Below are 19,696 nucleotides of genomic sequence, written 5' to 3' on the forward strand. Positions count from 1 at the left end.
GAAAGTGTAGAAGATCTTTTTATACACACAAAGCATGAAAAAATACCCCCCCCCCACCCCACTCTCCTGCTGGTAATAGCTTATCTAAAGTGATCACTCTCCTTACAATGTGTATGATAATCAAGGTGGGCCATTTCCAGCACAAATCCAGGGTTTAACAAGAATGTCTAAGAAGGGGAGGGGGGGGCACAAGGGGAAATAGGTTACCTTGCATAATGACTTAGCCACTCCCAGTCTCTATTCAAGCCTAAGTTAATTGTATCCAATTTGCAAATGAATTCCAATTCAGCAGTCTCTCGCTGGAGTCTGGATTTGAAGTTTTTATTGTTGTAATATCGCAACTTTCATGTCTGTAATTGCGTGACCAGAGAGATTGAAGTGTTCTCCCACTGGTTTATGAATGTTATAATTCTTGACATCTGATTTGTGTTCATTTATTCTTTTACGTAGAGACTATCCAGTCTGACCAATGTACATGGCAGAGGGGCATTGCTGGCACATGATGGCATATATCACATTGGTGGATGTGCAGGTGAACGAGCCTCTGATAGTGTGGCTGATGTTATTAGGCCCTGTGATGGTGTCCCCTGAATAGATGTGGGCACAGTTGGCAACGGGCTTTGTTGCAAGGATAGGTTCCTGAGTTAGTGGTTCTGTTGTGTGGTATGTGGTTGCTGGTGAGTATTTGCTTCAGGTTGGGGGGCTGTCTATAGGCAAGGACTGGCCTGTCTCCCAAGATTTGTGAGAGTGTTGGGTCATCCTTCAGGATAGGTTGTAGATCCTTAATAATGCGTTGGACGGGTTTTAGTTGGGGGCTGAAGGTGACGGCTAGTGGCGTTCTGTTATTTTCTTTGTTAGGCCTGTCCTGTAGTAGGTGACTTCTGGGAACTCTTCTGGCTCTATCAATCTGTTTCTTCACTTCCACAGGTGGGTATTATAGTTGTAAGAATGCTTGATAGAGATCTTGTAGGTGTTTGTCTCTGTCTGAGGGGTTGGAGAAAAAACCTGGATTTGTGCTGGAAATGGCCCAACTTGATTATCATACACATTGTAAGGAGAGTGATCACTTTAGATAAGCTGTTACCAGCAGAAGAGTGGGGTGGGGGGAGGTATTTTTTCATGCTTTGTGTGTATAAAAAGATCTTCTACACTTTCCACAGTATGCATCCGATGAAGTGAGCTGTAGCTCACGAAAGCTTATGCTCAAATAAATTGGTTAGTCTCTAAGGTGCCACAAGTACTCCTTTTCTTTTTACTGAAATACAGCTACCTCTTGGATGAGACAAATTAGTTCTCAGAGAACCTTGCAATGCTACATAACAATTGTGGGAAGTGAAAGTGCAAGGCAATTTTAGACGAGAAATAAAAATCAGCGGACCTGGAATTTGCCTCTATTACAATGCCCCAGGGGCATTGATTCAAGTACTACAGAAAGTGGTGTTGGGGATTCAAAAAGAACCGAATAAGTGTTTTTTCAGAAAGAGTCTGGATAGCCATCTGTCTTGGATGATTTAGACACAGCAAACCCTGCATCTTGGCAAGGGGTTAGACTAGATGACTCGATGGTTCTATGAATGCCCAATATGCTGTTAAAGGAGCTGTAATACTGGAATTGCCAACTTTCAGAGGAGACACTATGAAGGGATGAAACAGACAGGAAAGGGTTATGAGCTGCTTGCCTTTCACATAACTCAGCTGGGATTAAAGAAAAAGGGGTGTGTCATTCTTTCAGGACTAAGAGGCCAGGGGAAAGACCTCTGGGTCTGCAGCATGCTTTGATCAGGGGAATTTATTTGTTTCGTGTTACTTCATATTTTGTGTTTTTTTTTAAAAAAACGAAGTTATGCCCTTAGGCAAGGGCCTGAAACAGACTCCGCGAGCACGGCACTGATGTTTCCTGGGCTAGAGAGATACTGATTACCTGTGGGGATTAAAAATACCATGACACTTTTTCAGAGAGTCTAAACCAAAAGGGACCCACTGTGTTAATCTAGTCTGACCTCCTGTATAACACAGGCCACAGAACTTCCCCGAAATAATTCCTAAAGCAAATCTTTCAGAAAAACGTCCAATCTTGATTTAAAAATTGTCAGTGACAGAAAATCCACCACAACCCCTGATAAATTGTTCCAATGGTTAGTTTACTCTCACTGTTATACATGTATACCTCACTTCCAGTCTGAATTTGTTTAGCTTCAACTTTCGAGCCACTGGATTGTGTTATAACCTTTCTTTTCGAGATTGAGCAGCCCAATATTTGTCCCCCATGTAGGGACTTACAGACTAATCAAGTCACCCCTTAAATTTTCTCTTTGTTAAGCTAATTAGATGAGCTCCTTGAGTCTATCACTATAAGGTATGTTTTCTAATTCTTTAATCATTCTTGTGGCTCTTCTCTGAACCTTCTCTAATTTATCAGCATCCTTCTTTAATTGTGGACACAAAATGGTACACAGCATTTCAACAGTGGTTGCACCAATGTCAAATACAAAGGTAAAGTAAGCGCTCTACTCCTACTTGAGATTCCTGTTTATGCAACCAAGGATTGCATTAGCCCTTTTGACCACAGCACTGGGAGCACACATTCAGGTAATTATCTACCACAACCCCCAAATCTTTCTCAAAGTCACTGCTTTCCAGGATGATATTCATACTCCTGGGGGATTCTATTTAACATTTACATTACAGTAATGCACAGGGACCAACCAAATCAGGGTCCAATCATAAGGATGCTACCCTCATGTTCTAGGCAGATCTCAGTTTGTATATTACAGTCTATCCAAGTTCCCCCTGAAATTTGATCACAAATGGTATTTTTCCACTTTCAGTCCTAAACGGTTGTATGATGATGCTATGCCCAACTAAACAGTTGCTAGGTTCTACTTCAGCAGTGGCTGAAATTTAGCGGTGAGTAAAGAGATTCTGATAGTACAGAGCACTTTGAATGACGCCTAATTAAATGTAAGAGATTATCCTTGGCATAACAGGGATGTGTTATTTCCTCTTTCCCGTTCTTTATAATCACCAGAAGCAACATTTGGGTTATCTCCAAACCAAAGAAATGTGGGTGTTTTATATGTTAAATGTGATACTAAAAATATTGATTTTGACTTTTTCCATGTAAGTGGGAAAGACTGCATGCACATGCATCTGTCGTTAGATGTTTGGCTGCGTGTGTGTTCTTTTTGTGTGCTGTGCTGACTCTGGCCAAATAGCCCATACAACAGGCTCTGATCGAACTGCTCAATAAATCCACAGACTCAGTTTTTAGCCTCAGGTTCATACCAGGCCTTTAACACAAGGCCTTATATCTCAGGCCCTCTTTCTATTACATCATCATCCTTTCAAAACACCCTTCAGAACAGCACCTCAGGATACAACATACTTAAATAGCACTTCAGAACAATTTTTTTAAAGGCTCTCACCTTCCATGGTTTTTCTGGAATTGGAGCATCTTCAATTTCAGCTTCAATGTCACTAGCATGAACCCAAGTATCATAGCTAAAAGGGAAATCAGAAGAGAAAAAATGAATTGGTCCTCTAGGTTGTTCATCCCAAAAACCACTGGCAAGAACATTTGTTGAGCCATCAAAGCATGTTCAAATCATACCACTAGGACAGAATGGTGTCAAGTTATTTTCTATTATAAGAACATTTGCTGGCTTCTCTCAGAGGAATATTAAAAAAAATGCAGTGGAGAAAGGAGTGATTCAATGCAACTGATGCAATACAGAAATTTAAATTTCTGAGTTAGAAATTTATAAAAGCTCACAAACAGTGAAATTATATATTTTCTGATAATTTCAGGTTTCAGTGGTGTTTAAGGAATTCCTGAGTGAATTCCTATTTCTCTGCACCATTAATTTATTAAGTTGCTCCCACATTTAACCTTATCGATTTTAATTAAGATTCATTAGACTCTGAAAATAAAAGGCAGCAATACAATCTTTCCCACAAGCCTCTAGTTCTACATAATACATCTGACCATTATTTTCCTGTTTCACCAAATTACGTGCCATCCCAAAAAATGGTCGCTTGCAACAGTTCAACCAAAAAAAAGTCAGATAACTTTGTAATCAACACTAGGCATGTGATAAAGACCCAAGCAGGCCACAGCATTTCTTTGCTCTCATTTTAATCGGCTGGATTGGTCTGATTTTTATATGGACACAGTTGGTACGCAGAACTGAATATAACTGATGTAAAAATAAAAGTGTACTAAAAATGCTTTATTGCAAAATGAAGATGTAATTAGGAAGTGTCGTCCCATCCCTCCCACCTGCGAATTTGGTGTTCATTTCTGCTGGACACATACACACAACCCCTGTTGAAATCAACGTGTCCTGCAAGCATACCACAACGGACATTTTGGCCCTAGGAAGGGATTTTTTTCAATAGAAATTTTTACATTTAGGTTTGCAGATTCCTAGTGCAAAGGCCATTTACACCAAGCTGTCATTGAAATCTACACAGTTCCATGGGAAAATTTAGATTTACTTTCTTGCTGGTTATTGGATGGCTGTAATGGGCATGATTATAAACAAATTCTTATCTACTGTAAATTTTCATCTCATATTCACACTACATAGTATGGTGCAATTAAACTCTAAACAGTGTCTTTGAGAAATAAGTTGGTGGGGTTGTTTATTGAATAACTTTCAATCCAATTAGGTCAATATATAAAAGTGTGGGTTGTTTTTTTTAAATATTAAGCATACACACAACCAACACAGAAAGCTACCTAGGATCTGAAAATGTAGTTGTGTTCTGCCTCTTACATCACACCATCAATAATAAAGATCCTCAGCTAACAGTTGTAGTTAATTGTGGTTTTAACAAAGAGGGCAATTAATCATTGGAACAAATTAACAGAGAAGTGGTAGATTTGCCATTTCTTGATATCTTCAAATCAATTTCAGGAAGATATGCTTTAGTCAAACACAAGTTATTGGGCTTGATACGGGGTAGCTGGGTGAAGTTTAATGGCCTGTGATATACAGGAGGTCAGACTAGATGATCTAAGGGGCTCTTCTGGTTTTATGATCTATGAAAATATAAAATGGGATTAGATTTCAGAGTAACAGCCGTGTTAGTCTGTATTCGTAAAAAGAAAAGGAGTACTTGTGGCACCTTAGAGACTAACCAGTTTATTTGAGCATGAGCTTTCGTGAGCTACAGCTCACTTCATCGGATGCATAGCATATCGTGGAAACTGCAGAAGACATTATATACACACAGAGACCATGAAACAAAACTTCCTCCCACCCCACTCTCCTGCTGGTAACAGCTTATCTAAAGTGATCATCAAGTAGAGCCATTTCCAGCACAAATCCAGGTTTTCTCACCCTTTCCCCCCCACACACACATACAAACTCACTCTCTTTGAAACCTCTCTTTATAATGCGCATGATAATCAAGGTGGGTCATTTCCAGCACTAATCCAGGTTTTCTCACCCCCCCCCCACACCCCCCTCCAAAAACCACACACACAAACTCACTGTCCTGCTGGCAATAGCTCATCTTACAATGTGCACAGCAATAATCCAAGTTTAACCAGAACGTCTTGGGGGGGGGTTTGTAGGAAAAAAACAAGGGGAGACAGGCTACCTTGCACAATGACTTAGCCACTCCCAGTCTCTATTCAAGCCCAAATTAATAGTATCCAATTTGCAAATGAATTCCAATTCAGCAGTTTCTCGCTGGAGTCTGGATTTGAAGTTTTTTTGCTTTAAGATAGCGACCCTCATGTCTGTGATTGCGTGACCAGAGAGATTGAAGTGGGGGATTAGACAGTGACACACACAAAATGGGAAATGACTGCCTAGGAAGGAGTACTGCAGAAAGAGATCTGGATATCATAGTGGATCACAAAATAAATATGAGTCAACAGTGTCACACTGTGCCAAAAAAAGCAAACATCATCCCGGGATGCATTAGCAGGAATATTGTAAGCAAGACACAAGAAGTAATGCTTCTGCTCTACTCTGTGCTGATTGGGACTCAACTGGATTATTGTGTCCAGTTCTGGGCACCATATTTCAGGAAAGATGTGGACAAACTGCAGAAGTCCAGAGAACAACAACAAAAATGACGAAAGGTCTAGCAAACATGACCTATGAGGGAAGATTGAAAAAAAATAAAAATAAAAATAGGCCTTTAATCTGGAGAAGAAAAGATTGAGCGGGGACATAACAGTTTTCAAGTTCATAAAAGGTTCTTACAAGGAGGAGGGAGAAAAATTGTTCTTTTTAACCTCTGAGGATAGGACAAGCAGCAAGGAGCTTAAATTGCAGCACGGGAGGTTTAGGTTGGACATTAGGGAAGACTTCCTATCTGCTAGGGTGGCTAAGCACTGGAATAAATTGCCTAGGGAGGTTGTGGAATCTCCATCATTGGAGATTTTTGAGAGGAGGTTAGACAAACACCTGTCAGGGACCGTCTAGACTCTAGATCAGTGGTTCTTAACCTTTACTGCAGCCTGCACCCCTTTGGTTCTCAAAATATGTTCTCGCGCCCCTTATCAAAAATCCAAATATGTTCTCGCAGCCCTTATCAAAAATCTTTGAAGTAGGTTAGTTCTTTAAACTTAGATATATTTTTTGCTTGTATATTACAGTAATAGTTTAAAAATGTATAATGTTAATAAATACATAGGTTTGATGAAACAAAGTAGTTGTACTTATGTGCCTGTGCTTAATTTGTGTTTTCGATGATTTACCTTCTAAAAAAAGCCTGGCATGTCTCACACCCCCAGAAAGGGCATTTCGCACCCCCAGGGGGGCGTGCACCCCAGGTTAAGAACCACTGCTCTAGATAATACTTAGCCCTGCCTTGAGTGCATGGGACTGGACTATCCTACGATTCTATGAAAAGGCACTGGACTGGGACTCAGGAGATTCAGGGTAAATTATGAGGTCTATCACAGACATTGAAGGAAAAGGTGCCATATCACCAGTCCATAACCACTGGCAGTATCACACTGAGCAGCTGTGTAGATTTTAATCTTAGGCTATGTCTACATTATGGAGCTTATGCTGGCATAGCCCTCTACAGTAGACACAGCCTATATTGACAGAAGTTTTTCTGCTGGTGTAGGACCACCACCTCTCTGAACTGCATTAGCTACATTAACATAACTGTGCCTACACTGGAGATTTTGTCAGCATAGCTCTGTTGATCAGGGGTGCGTTTTAGTCACACTGACACACACAGCTATGCCAATATAACTTTCAAGTATTATCAGAATGAACAAAATCTCTTTTCTCTAGTTCTGGGTACTGCAAGAATTACTAAGTCACTAGGAGCCCATACAGCATGAGACTAATACTCTCTGTGTGTTGGGTGTTCTAGCCTGTGTTGTACAGTCATTAAAAAACCCCTGAAACAATCCAATCAGATGGTGTGCAAAATGGTGAAAATAAGTGCGTGTGTGGGGGAGGGGGGACGTTTAAACTTTTCTTTTACATGAAACTAACGGGCCTGACCCTGTGGCATTATTCTGTAGGACTAGAAAAGAAGAGCACAAGTACAGACCATACAAAGCTGGGATGTCACCATTTTGTTCTGAAAAACAATGTGCAAGTTCACTAAACAATCACAGCTGCAGAGCAGAAGGTGGTTTGAGATCAGGAGAAATAAGACCCGCTAAAGTAAGAGGAACCGTTCATCTGTATGAGATGATGGATTAAATCATCTGCAATTTCAAACTTCTAAGATTTAACACTTCTCTTTTTTAACAAGCTTTTTCAGGATTTAGAGATGAAGGTTCTCTCCCCTCCTCCTTTCTTTACCTGTCTGGGTAAAAGCCCCAGTGCACCAACACCTGCTTATCTTTCTTCATCACAGGTCTCAACCATTCATCTGCAAAATGAAAAAAAAAAAAAAAAAAAAAAGTCAGATTGAGATAGTGAGCTAACTCAAGCAGAGTGGCTTTGCCATAATAAGAGCAGGATTTATTTCAGGCACCTCTACCAAATGTCAGAGGAGGCAGGGAAGCTGCAGGCTGTTTTTTAAGATACATTTTTTTAATTGAGCTACAGTGTTCTCAGGGTAAGCAGCAAGATATCATTAGCTTTCGTTTGGACTCTCATCTGTCCTAAAAACCCTGCTCCTGGCCTTTGGACAAGATCTGCAGTGGGCCATTAGAAATGCAAGATCCGCAGTCCTGAGTAGCAGAATGAGATAGGTAAAGAATAGAGCTGCTGCAAACATAGGGCATCTGAACAGCCTTGTTGCCACACTACAACTTAAAGAGTTTTTTTTTTTTTTTTTTTTTTTTTTTTAAAACAAAGGCCTATTGTATTCCTTTTAGGCCCCTATAGATTCATAAATGGACCCACTGCCAATTTGTCCACAAGAATAAACCCACTTGAAGAGTTTAAGTCTCCATTGCTGACACTGCAGACTTTAACCCTGAGGTCACTGGCTAATCCCCAGAGTTTTAGCACCCTGGTGACTGGTCAGTGTGTAAAGGCTTGAAAGTGGTCACTTGAAGGCATTGTACTAGAAGAGGGGGAGGATTTCCGGCTGATGGGAAGTAGAGCTGGGTTAAGACTTGCCTGCCCTTGAAAACTCTCCCTCACCCAGCCTGCCCCCCCGCCCCCGATTCTAGCTGGTCATCTCTCCCTGCCTGCTGCTAGCTTCTAACTAACTTACCAGGCTGAGAACCTGGTACGGAGCATAGAACAGCTCCTGCAGTACAAGGTTCAGTAAGGGGCTGCTTAAGAGGCAGAAGTAAGGTGGAGAAAGCCAGGAAGTCTAGTTCCCCAGGACAAATGTATCTGTTCTAACTACTGTAAGGTTTAAAGCCCAACCCTTTCCCTCCAGAGGTTTTTCTTGTCAATTGGAAAATATCTATCCCCCCACCCCTCCCCACTGTGTCCTTGTCGGAGCTCTGAATAGCCTGTCACTCATTCCCCTAGTTTGATTTACACCCATCAGCCTGTTTCACAGGAATTAAACTTCAGATAAAGTGTTCCAGATACAATCCTTAAAAATGCTCCTTTTTCAGGAAGATGGTTTTGAAGGGGGAAATACTAGCCTTACACGAGGGAAAATTCATAGATTCTAAAGCAAGAGGGGACCATTGTGATCATCTATTTGACCTCCTATATAATACAGGCTATAGAACATCCCCAAAATAATTCCTAACACATAACTTTTAGGAAAAGCGTGTGCTAACTTAGCAGAACTTCTAAGGCAATGCTGACCTAGTGAGACTAGTAATCCAGTTCTTGTTTCCTTCATGCAGAACGCTATTACTAAGACACCTGTAATGACAATTGGTGCGTGGATACTGGCCAAACCAGGGACAATGAAAATGAGTTTTTGCTTATCTTGCAGTAAGAGCGTGAGCATGGTTCCAATACAGTTAGATAGGTATCTGGCACTACAGAGTCAATAGTGGTTTTTGTGAATGATGCTAGCTGTTTCTAAAAGGTGTCTTAAAATATTCATTCCCCGCCACCCCCCAATGGCATTGGAGAAGAGGGAGAGGCATTTAGAAATTTGGCGAACACTACCCAAACTGATTTTTTAAATGTAGGTTAGATTGCGAGTCTGAACTATGCAACAGTATTTCTTGAGTTCATGGCTCCATTGCAGTCATGCTGTCCCTGAAGCTCAATAAAGTCAGGACTTAAACAGAGCCATGTATCTCTATCTAAGAATATAGTTGCAAATTCGCCAAAGATGTCAAACTGCGCTCATCCCTATTCAGGAAGAAAATGGATTAAAGAGAGCTTCTGAACACAAATGAGGTAGTTATGTATCAGCATTATGTCCCTTGGAGTGCAAAACACATTCAATAAGGGATATGAAAGGATAAAACAACATGCTGCAGTCTACACAGGGCCAAACACTCCCATCTAGTGGAAATCAGGTGTCAGGACATAACACTATTTCAGCTTTCTTTGTGATATGGTGCATCAGGGAAATCCAGTCCCACAGAAAAAGTTAAATTGGACAATGAAATTTGAAAAAGGCACTTCTGTTGTCTTATCTTAATAAGTAAGGCTCTTTAATAGCTAGCTAGATGTTGTATGATATAAGCATGATAAAATGCTTCTGATCAACTATGTAACATCAGATAATAGTCTCAATGAGAACTGCAATATGATCTTGATTTATCTAATCCACTCATTTCATTAAAAAAGGGAGCAAGGAGGATCCTGGGAACTACAGGCCAGTCAGCCTCACCTCAGTCCCTGGAAAAATCATGGAGCAGGTCTTCAGGGAATCAATTCTGAAGCACTTAGAGGAGAGGAAGTGATCAGGAAAGTCAGCATGGATTCACCAAGGGCAAGTCATGCCTGACTAATCTAATTGCCTTCTATGACGAGATAACTGGCTCTGTGGATGAGGGGAAAGCGGTGGACGTGTTGTTCCTTGACTTTAGCAAAGCTTTTGACACTGTCTCCCACAGTATTCTTGCCAGCAAGTTAAAGAAGTATGGGCTGGATGAATGGACTACAAGGTGGATAGAAAGTTGGCTAGATTGTCGGGCTCAACGGGTAATGATCAATGGCTCCATGTCTAGTTGGCAGACGGTATCAAGTGGAGTGCCCCAAGGGTTGGTCCTGGGGCCGGTTTTGTTCAGTATCTTCATAAATGATCTGGAGGATGGTGTGGATTGCACCCTCAGCAAGTTTGCAGATGACACTAAACTGGGAGGAGAGGTAGATACGCTGGAGGGTAGGGATAGGATAGAGAGGGACCTAGACAAATTAGAGGATTGGGCCAAAAGAAATCTGATGAGATTCAACAAGGACACGTGCAGAGTCCTGCACTTAGAACGGAAGAACCCCATGCACCGCTACAGACTAGGGACCGAATGGCTCGGCAGCAGTTCTGCAGAAAAGGACCTAGGGGTTACAGTGGATGAGAAGCTGAATATGAGTCAACAGTGTGCCCTTGTTGCCAAGAAGGCCAATGGCATTTTGGGCTGTATAAGTAGGGGCATTGCCAGCAGATCGAGGGATGTGATCTTTCCCCTCTATTCGACATTGGTGAGGCCTCATCTGGAGTACTGTGTCCAGTTTTGGGCCCCACACTACAAGGAGGATGTGGAAAAATTGGAAAACATCCAGCGGAGGGCAACAAAAATGATTAGGGGACTGGAACACATGACTTATGAGGAGAGGCTGAGGGAACTGGGATTGTTTAGTCTGCGGAAGAGAAGAATGAGGGGGGATTTGATAGCTGCTTTCATTTACCTGAAAGGGGGTTCGAAAGAGGATGGCTCTAGACTGTTCTCAGTGGTAGCTGATGACAGAACAAGGAGTAATGGTCTCAAGTTGCAGGGGGGGAGATTTAGGTTGGATATTAGGAAAAACTTTTTCACTAGGAGGGTGGTGAAACACTGGAATGCGTTACCTAGGGAGGTGGTGGAATCTCCTTCCTTAGATATTTTTAAGGTCAGGCTTGACAAAGCCCTGGCTGGGATGATTTAGCTGGGGATTGGTCCTGCTTTGAGCAAGGGGTTGGACTAGACGACCTCCTGAGGTCCCTTCCAACCCTGATATTCTATGATTAATTTTCATTGATATTGCTTTCACTGCCACTTGTGGCTTAACCAATTCAGACATGCACCAGGAAGCAAGGATGCTAACCACACTTCTATCCCTATGAAACTATACAAAGTAGTTTTTAATTCTTACATGTTTTATTTTGGCTCCAGTGTTCTCTACCACAGATCTAGCTCAGTTTCTTAAGAGGTACTATTAGGAAAGCAGAACATTTAACCTTTTTGCCTATTCTTATATACTATCAATCCTGTCTCAAGTTAGTTTTCCGTGTCATTTTTGTACTTAGTCCTGGTAGTGTTGATGTGGAGCTATTTTATCCACAATCCCACTGAATACGAGTTGAAATACATAATTTTGTATGGATTAGCTCTACCACCCAGAGATCAGGGGCAAAAACAAATCACCAAGGTGAAGTCACTGGGAGAGGTGGTCCATGGTAGGTTCAGTCTCAAGGCCTGCTTACACCACCAATTCGTAAAAATTTTGTAATCTATGACCACTCCTTCCTTTGGCTTTTTCATAGTCTTGATTTTCCTTTGCACCTCCTCTAGATTATAAATTCTGAAGCATGGAATGTGGTAATCTGTTGTACATAGCACCAAGTTTTACGCTGCCAGCGCTTAATGCTAACAGCACAGACTTTCACTCAATCAAGGCCTACATCATCATATGCTTTCCAGAAAATATAGTTCCAGATCTATAAAAAACACTCATTGTACCCCAACCCCCCCATATTGTGACGCAGGACATTTAGGACTACAAACCATTTAAAGTCAAATCTTGAAAGTTATTGCTTTCTGAACAACTCTCAGTATTAAGCCGAGTGCATCTTCGTACCTAGTGGTTTTGTATAGCAACCATCACTTTAGCAGTTAAGTGTTTTAGTTACAAGATTCATAGACAAACGCTGTATGATTTACCATCATCCAGTGAGGTAGGATTAGGATAAATATGGTGGGTCGCCTTTGCCTTCTCATCAGTGACGGTTCCCTATGGAAAAAAGTGAAACACTGCTTGAGAATCCATAGCTACACAGAAATAACTTCCTCCTACAAACAGAAAAAACTTTCTATTTCAGAAACATTAGTGGGCGATTTTAGTTATAATATAGTAAGATCCAGAACCTAGGTGGCTCAACCCTATTACTTCCAATAGTCTAAAGGTATCAGAACAGGAGGTTACTCTTCATCTTTTGGAGGCTACCTCTTTCCCCTAGCTGTGCTTTGCTACATTTTCAGAAGGGTTGCTTCTGGTACACCATCCTGCCTCCACCTGGTATCGCCTTGGCCCTTCTCACCTCCGTCTTTCCTTTCCTCTCACTGCTTTTCTCTTTTTCTTTCCTCATCCTTCTCTTTCCCAAATCTCAGTCTATGCAAGTCTATTGTGTACATTCCTATGAGAAGATACCCATAACTGTGTTTAAATATAAACACACTTTGCTTCAAACTGTAATTTTAAAGGGACACTGTCAACTTGATTTTTTTTTAAAAAATAGACTAAAAAAATTCCGGTTTCTGAGGGAGCCTCCTTTAAATAGTATGTCCTGAATTTTAAACAAACCTAAAGAAGAGTTCCTTTAAAAAAAAAAATTAGGGCTGTTCTGCTCCCCCTTCGATGTTTAAAAGGATCTGTTTAACAAGGGAAAAGACAAATATGAAAGAGAAAACAATGACACTGAGAATACTCAAAGCTCTGTCAAATGCTCATAGTAAATTATAAAAGATACGCTATTTTCACTGACTTCTTTGTCAGAGTAATTTTAGGTGTTACTTGTAACTGTAAAAGATAAACACGTCTGTCTGAAATTGTCTGTATTTTCAAGTTGATAGTGTCCATTTAAATATTATAATAGTCAACTGTTTATTATTATTTTTTTTAAATTAGATATTTGTTAACTGAGGATGCCATATTGCTTGCATAGTGTATCTATAAATAAAAAATTGCCTTTCTTCTGCACTAAAAACATCAAGATTATCTAACATAATACACAGAGCCTCATAGTCACTACACAGCAGAAAGAATCACACCCAAGGGACAATCGGACTCTACAGATATATTTCTTCAAAATCTATGGAATTTTTCTTAGGTGGAGGGAGATGTATTTACAGAAATGGAAATGTATAGCATTTTTCACACAAACTGTATTCCAAAACATATTTTACAGAATTAGATACCAGGACAGTAGAGAGCATATGGTTAAGTTACAGGAAACAGAACGGTGAATAAATCAAAGCATTCAGTAGACAAGGCTACCATCTGCAAAGGGAAAAAAGTTAGGAGACCTATGCATGGGAGAAGAGAGATGCATTTAAGATGAGTGCAGAGTATGAGAGAGATACCACCAGATGGCTGTTCAGATGGCAAAGTAAATCCCATACTCCTAAAATTTACTGCTTTACACTTACATAGCCCATTTCACATCTCAAACTCCTTTTTATACATGAAGGAGTTAATCATCATCCTCCCAGTAAAGAAGGTAAGTATAATTGCCATTTTAAAGACGGGGAAACTGAGAGAGATGTTTAAGTGACTTGCCTAAAAACACACAAGTCTGTAATATAGCCAGGAATAGAACCTAGACCCCCCTAGACCCAGGTGTGCATGCCACAAAAACACTCCCTTCTCTACACCAGGGATGAGCAACTTTAAGAAGAATATGGCCACAAAATCCATTAAAACCCTTTGGTGGGCCCAACATTCTTTTAAAGAGGTTATATACTGCATAACTCAGAAACGTTTGCCACAATATAACATGTTAACATACAGTTAACCCTGTATTAACACTGTAAAACCAAAGTGTTATTCAAAATAAAAGTCCGTTAGCACAACCTTGAATTTTTTTTTTTTTTTTTTTTTTTTTTTTTAAAGATTCAACTTAACTCTTTCACTAACTTTTTTTCAGTGTCCAGAAGAGGATGGGGATTAATAAATGAAAACAAAAAATAAAAATATCTTAATGTTTTTCTCTGCTGTTTTTCATCGTTATAGTACCTTGCCTGTCAGAGTGAAACTCGGCTTGAGCCTGCCTGCGCACTAAGAAGGGCACATCTATATCATAAACTGGAAGAGTTTCATCAGTCAGTTGGTTCCTTCCTTAGACTTCAAATGATTCAATGTAGAAAAGTTACTTTCACAAGCATAAGTAGCCCCAAACATAGAACACAAGTTCAGTGACCACTTTCTCAGACTCGGGAAATGGGATTTAGGAAGCAGTTTCCAAAACTGAATGCCCCTTTCATCCTTCTTTCAAAAAAAAAAAAAAAAAAGGAAAAGGAAAAGGAAAAAAAAAAAAGGAAAAAAAAAAAGAAAGGATTAGCCTGCAATCTGCTCAGTTCTAGTTGGTGTTCATTGACAACAGATGCAAATGAATCATTAAAAAGGATGAGGTGAGGTCAAAAACTTTCAAAATCCTTAACACATTGGTGGAAATTAAGCAGCAGCATTTCAACATCAGTAGAGTACCCGCTGAACACTGACTTGCATGCTTGCCGTTTCAATGCAAATGCAGCACATATTATAAAGCGGGCAAAATCCAAACCCAACAGGAGAGTCTTAAAAAATTCAAGCTTACGCAAACCACCCAGGTGAGCAATGACATCCAACATATCTGGTCCATGCCTTGCAACTGAAGATTCAAATGTCAGGTTTTAGCAGCCAAAAATGCCATACTACAGAAAAACAGAATCTTCCATTGTTTCCTGAAACTCCTTAGTATCAGAACTTGCAGTGTTTTTCAAAAAGGTGACAGTCTCCCCTCAAAGTGCAAATAATCTGTCAAGAGAGACAAAATGGTGAGGTAATTTTTTTTTTTTTATTGGACCAACCTCTGTGTAAGCCCGAAAGTTTGTCTCTCTCACCGACAAAAGATATTACCTCGCCCACCTTGTGTCTCTAGTATCCTGGGACCAACATAGCTACAACAACACTGCATACAATAATCTCTCAAGACATTTATCATGATTCATCCATCATACTTCAGCATATGGCTCCAAGTCGCCATACTTTACATACACTTCACTGAGAAAAGCCACAAATTTGCTATTGTTGCCACCTCAAATTACGTTTCTAACTTTCGTGACCACATTCATGACATGATCAAAGTTCAGTGATGTTCCATACAGCGACTTCTGATGGATAATGCAGTGCAGTGTTGGGCAATTCACTTCACTGTGCTTCAACAAATGTGCAAACCTGACCTTTGATCTACACATAGTCGGTGGCCCGTCCGTAATAGAAGTAGGCAACTTTTTGAAAATCTGCAACAGCCTCCTGAACTGCACCAAAAATATCTGGGCCCTTTTTTGTTCTGTGTAATGAGGCTAACTTCATAAACTCTTCATGCATGTTAAAACTGGTGTCAATCGTCTGGATATATATCTGTAGCTGACTTGATTCTGACACATCTGTACTCTAGTGTCAAAAGAAATGAAGAACAATTGAGCACAATTATGGTTAACTTTTCTTCCACATGTTCATGCTTATCTAACTCTTTGCAAAATTATACATTAAGATATATGGTTTCGATTTTTTTTTTTAAACCATTTTCTCATCAAGTGGAAATGCCTTTTCCATTTGCATTGCACATCGACGATTAGCAGTATATCTGTCATACTCGGCATTGCAATTGGTGCTGTAGAAATGGTTCAAGTTATATTCTTTTGTCACTGCCATGACTTGTAAACATACGAGCAACGGAGGCTTATGTCCATTTTCAGTAAAAAGATAGTTACGCTCCCACTGTTCATGAAAGACTTTCCTTTGTAATTTTATCACAAGTTAAAAAAAATTAAGACTGAAGTATCAGTCATGGGTTTGTCAATGCACCACTTCTCACCACACTTGTGGTGCAGTGGATACAGACCTGATTTTTCAGGATATTGAATTTCCTTGTATTCAGCATACATGCAACCCAAGGAAGCACACAGCCAGTCCCCCTAGTGATCAGTCTTCCACATCGAAACATGCGCTTTATACTCTCAGTATGTTTATCACAGCAAAAAAGCTGAGAAATAAAAATAAATGTCACAGCAGAATAAACTGTTAACTGTTGGCAGGCCAAATAAAATGGTCTGGAAAGATGGATGCAGTCCCAGGCCACCAGTTGCCCCTTGCTCCTCTATACTATTTAATTTTTAGAAGCCTCAATTCTAAAGTAATATCTCTACAGTTGTCCTTTATAAACAGCTTCAAAAACTTAACCTGCAAAAACGCAAGGCTGCTACAAACTTCATATCTGTTACCTGGTGACGTTTGACAATGTCCTTTAATTTATTAGCCAACTTCAGTTCGATATCTGGAATGAGGTAGATCGTTGGTCTGCTCAGACAATTATTCTAGAGGAGAAAAGGCAAAACTTTAAATCAAAAACTAGTGGATGAAAGGCATGAACCCATCAAGGATTAATTACTGCATTAAACATTACTGCTTGACAAACACTAATGCAAAGGTCCTGTGAAGAACCTAACTAGGCATTTTAGTGCCCATGACGAGCAAGCATATTTTCACCCCCTAGAGGCAATGTGTGGGTTGGTAGGGACATGGGGTCATGTGCCCCCCCCCCATTTCTGCCTTCCATTTAGCACAGAGGTTTTCAAACTGTGGGGGCATGCCTTACAGTTTGAGAACTGTTGCCTCCTGCCAGGAGCTGAATGATCAGAAGCTTGTGGGAGCTGGGGCACTGGCCGGCTGCTCAGCAGCCCTCTTTGCCCTGTTCCCCGAGCTGGGCCACCTCTGCACAGATGGGCACTCCCTGGGCAGGGTGGGCAGCACAGCTCAGAGATGCTCTCCCTCAAAGGGGCCTGGCACTGACCAGCTCCATCCCGGAGCTGGTCCCTGCCAATGGAGCCCGGCTGCCATGAGATGCTCCAGTAGTGCCAGGGCAGAAGCATGCGAGTGCCTTGAGAAACATCTCATGGCTGCTGGGCTCTGCGGGTAGGGGATGGCTTCAGACGATGTCACCGGCCAGTGCTGGGCTCCATCGAGGGACAGGCAATAGTGTGGTGGACAGAGCGCTGCCTGGGGAGCATCCACCTGTGCAGAGGACAGCATGGACAGCAAGGGGCCTGAGTGGGCCAGTGACCCCCATCAACCACAGTTTGAAAACCCCTGTGCTAAATGGAAGGCAGAAGGAGAAGATGTGACCCTGTGACACCACCAACACCGCCCCATTTTTCCGCCCCTGTGGCTTCGCACCCTGGGTGGCTGCCCTGCTCACCCCGCCTGAGTTCTGTGCACCAGCATGTTCTTGGTCCATTGAAGAAAATGGAAAGATTCTCAACTTCACGATGCTTTGGATCAAGTCCTGAGCATGCTACTGTAAATGGAAAACTAAACACCATGTTCGATACATCCTGACTAGGATCTCACCCTACAGCGCTAGTGTCTACAGATTTCTACATTACCTAGAACAGTGGTTTTAGCCACACTAAATATTTATTTTAAAATAAAGTGACTATCCAGCTATCTTTAATCAAATCACAGCAAAACCATTTATTCCAAAATGTCAGTGAAGAGTGTCACTTTTTGAGTTCTTTCCCTCCCGTTTCTGATTTTGCTAAATACTTGAAATGTACAGCTTGAAAGCAGTACAAGCAAAAATATTGGCCTAGGCCCTACAGATTATCATAGGAAACAATCACTGACACAGTAATAAACTTAATTTTAAATTGACCTGCTCGGATGGGGAAGTGAGTAGATCACTGTAATGGCACAAGGACAAGGGATGAGTAACGGGATACAGAGCTTTTCAACCTCTAGGTCAATTATTCAAATTTGACTCTGGACAGGAACGAGCTGCTACCGTATGGTAGCTGTTCAGTGGCTCAGACAAATTAGTCGGAGTTTACTAGTGGAGGGGTATTCTCATCAGAAACAAAACGGAACTTTCACCCTTGCTGGCAGTCTCAGACGAGCCAAGGGTGGACTTTGATGAACAAAATTAATTATCTGCTCACTCCTAGATGTGGTCCCTCCAAGTCAGGATTGAGGCACATTGATGGAATGTTGAAATTTCTATTGCTGCAGCTTGTAATGTGCTTCTACACCTGCCCTGATAACCCAGCACCTTTCAAGAGCAGTAAATTCACTTTTTGCCTTAACGTACGTGGCCAGGCTTTTGCAAGAATAGTTCTGTTTCACATTTTTTTTTTTATAACTTCTTCATTTCCTAAATTCTAAAGCACAATGTTTTAACTTGTTAAACATACTGATTTGTACAGATGCTCAATTTTAAAGTTAAAAAATAGTTGTCTAACAATTTTAAAGCTCAAAATTATTCTCCCACCCTAACTACCAGGTTTCTCTGTACTAAGTATTCCCCCAGTCATCCACTCTAACTAGTTTCAGAGATTCTCAAGAGAAAAGGTATATTCAGATAGAAATTCAAGAAAGATACAAAGTTTGGAATTCTGATGCAGGTCACAGCTCTAAGGGACCTCAAAGCTAGAAGGTCATTTCCCCAAAGAAAGTGGCAAATACAGTGAGACACAAAACAGAAAATAAAAGAAAAGGAGTACTTGTGGCACCTTAGAGACTAACCAATTTATTTGAGCATAAGCTTTCGTGAGCTACAGCTCACTTCATCGGATGCATACTGTGGAAAGTGTAGAAGATCTTTTTATACACACAAAGCATGAAAAAATACCTCCCCCCACCCCACTCTCCTGCTGGTAATAGCTTATCTAAAGTGATCACTCTCCTTTCAATGAAAATCAAACTCAATTATTATCATCATTATTTTTGCAAAAAATAAACAACCACCATTTGGTCTTAAAAAAAAAAAAAAAAAAAAAAAAAGAAGCCAATTTCCCCCCCGAGAAAGCTACCCTGTTACAGCTCCCTACAGCTAGTTGGAAAGGTTTTGGTAGCTTTCTCAGGCGGGGAAATTGGCTTTTTTTTTTTTTTAAGACCAAATGGTGCTTGTTTATTTTTTGCAAAAATAATGATAATAATTGAGTTTGATTTTCATTGAAAGGAGAGTGATCACTTTAGATAAGCTATTACCAGCAGGAGAGTGGGGTGGGGGGAGGTATTTTTTCATGCTTTGTGTGTATAAAAAGATCTTCTACACTTTCCACAGTATGCACCCGATGAAGTGAGCTGTAGCTCACGAAAGCTTATGCTCAAATAAATTGGTTAGTCTCTAAGGTGCCACAAGTACTCCTTTTCTTTTT

The 19,696-nt window shown here is 40.7% G+C and overlaps 1 protein-coding gene across 4 annotated transcripts in view; it reads right to left on the reverse strand.

Moving 5' to 3' along the window:
• SMARCC1 (SWI/SNF related, matrix associated, actin dependent regulator of chromatin subfamily c member 1) overlaps positions 1-19,696 on the reverse strand; it is a 191,879-nt gene that overhangs the window by 148,593 nt on the left and 23,590 nt on the right. For 3 of the 4 annotated variants that reach the window (XR_006289179.1, XM_037891337.2, XM_037891338.2), the window contains exons 5-8: positions 16,766-16,858; positions 12,446-12,515; positions 7,791-7,860; positions 3,426-3,501 (exon numbers count right to left, since the gene is read on the reverse strand). Coding sequence is in view for 3 of the 4 variants with exons in the window: in XM_037891337.2 (XP_037747265.1) it covers positions 3,426-3,501; positions 7,791-7,860; positions 12,446-12,515; positions 16,766-16,858 (309 nt within the window). In the remaining variant the exon portion in view is untranslated. Of the gene's footprint in view, positions 1-3,425; positions 3,502-7,790; positions 7,861-12,445; positions 12,516-16,765; positions 16,859-17,739; positions 19,050-19,696 lie in introns of those variants that run through there. The other variant, XM_037891340.2, reaches the window with a different exon arrangement.

The sequence above is a fragment of the Chelonia mydas genome, chromosome 2 (genome assembly GCF_015237465.2).
Source record: "Chelonia mydas isolate rCheMyd1 chromosome 2, rCheMyd1.pri.v2, whole genome shotgun sequence".
Taxonomy (NCBI): Eukaryota; Metazoa; Chordata; order Testudines; family Cheloniidae; genus Chelonia; species Chelonia mydas.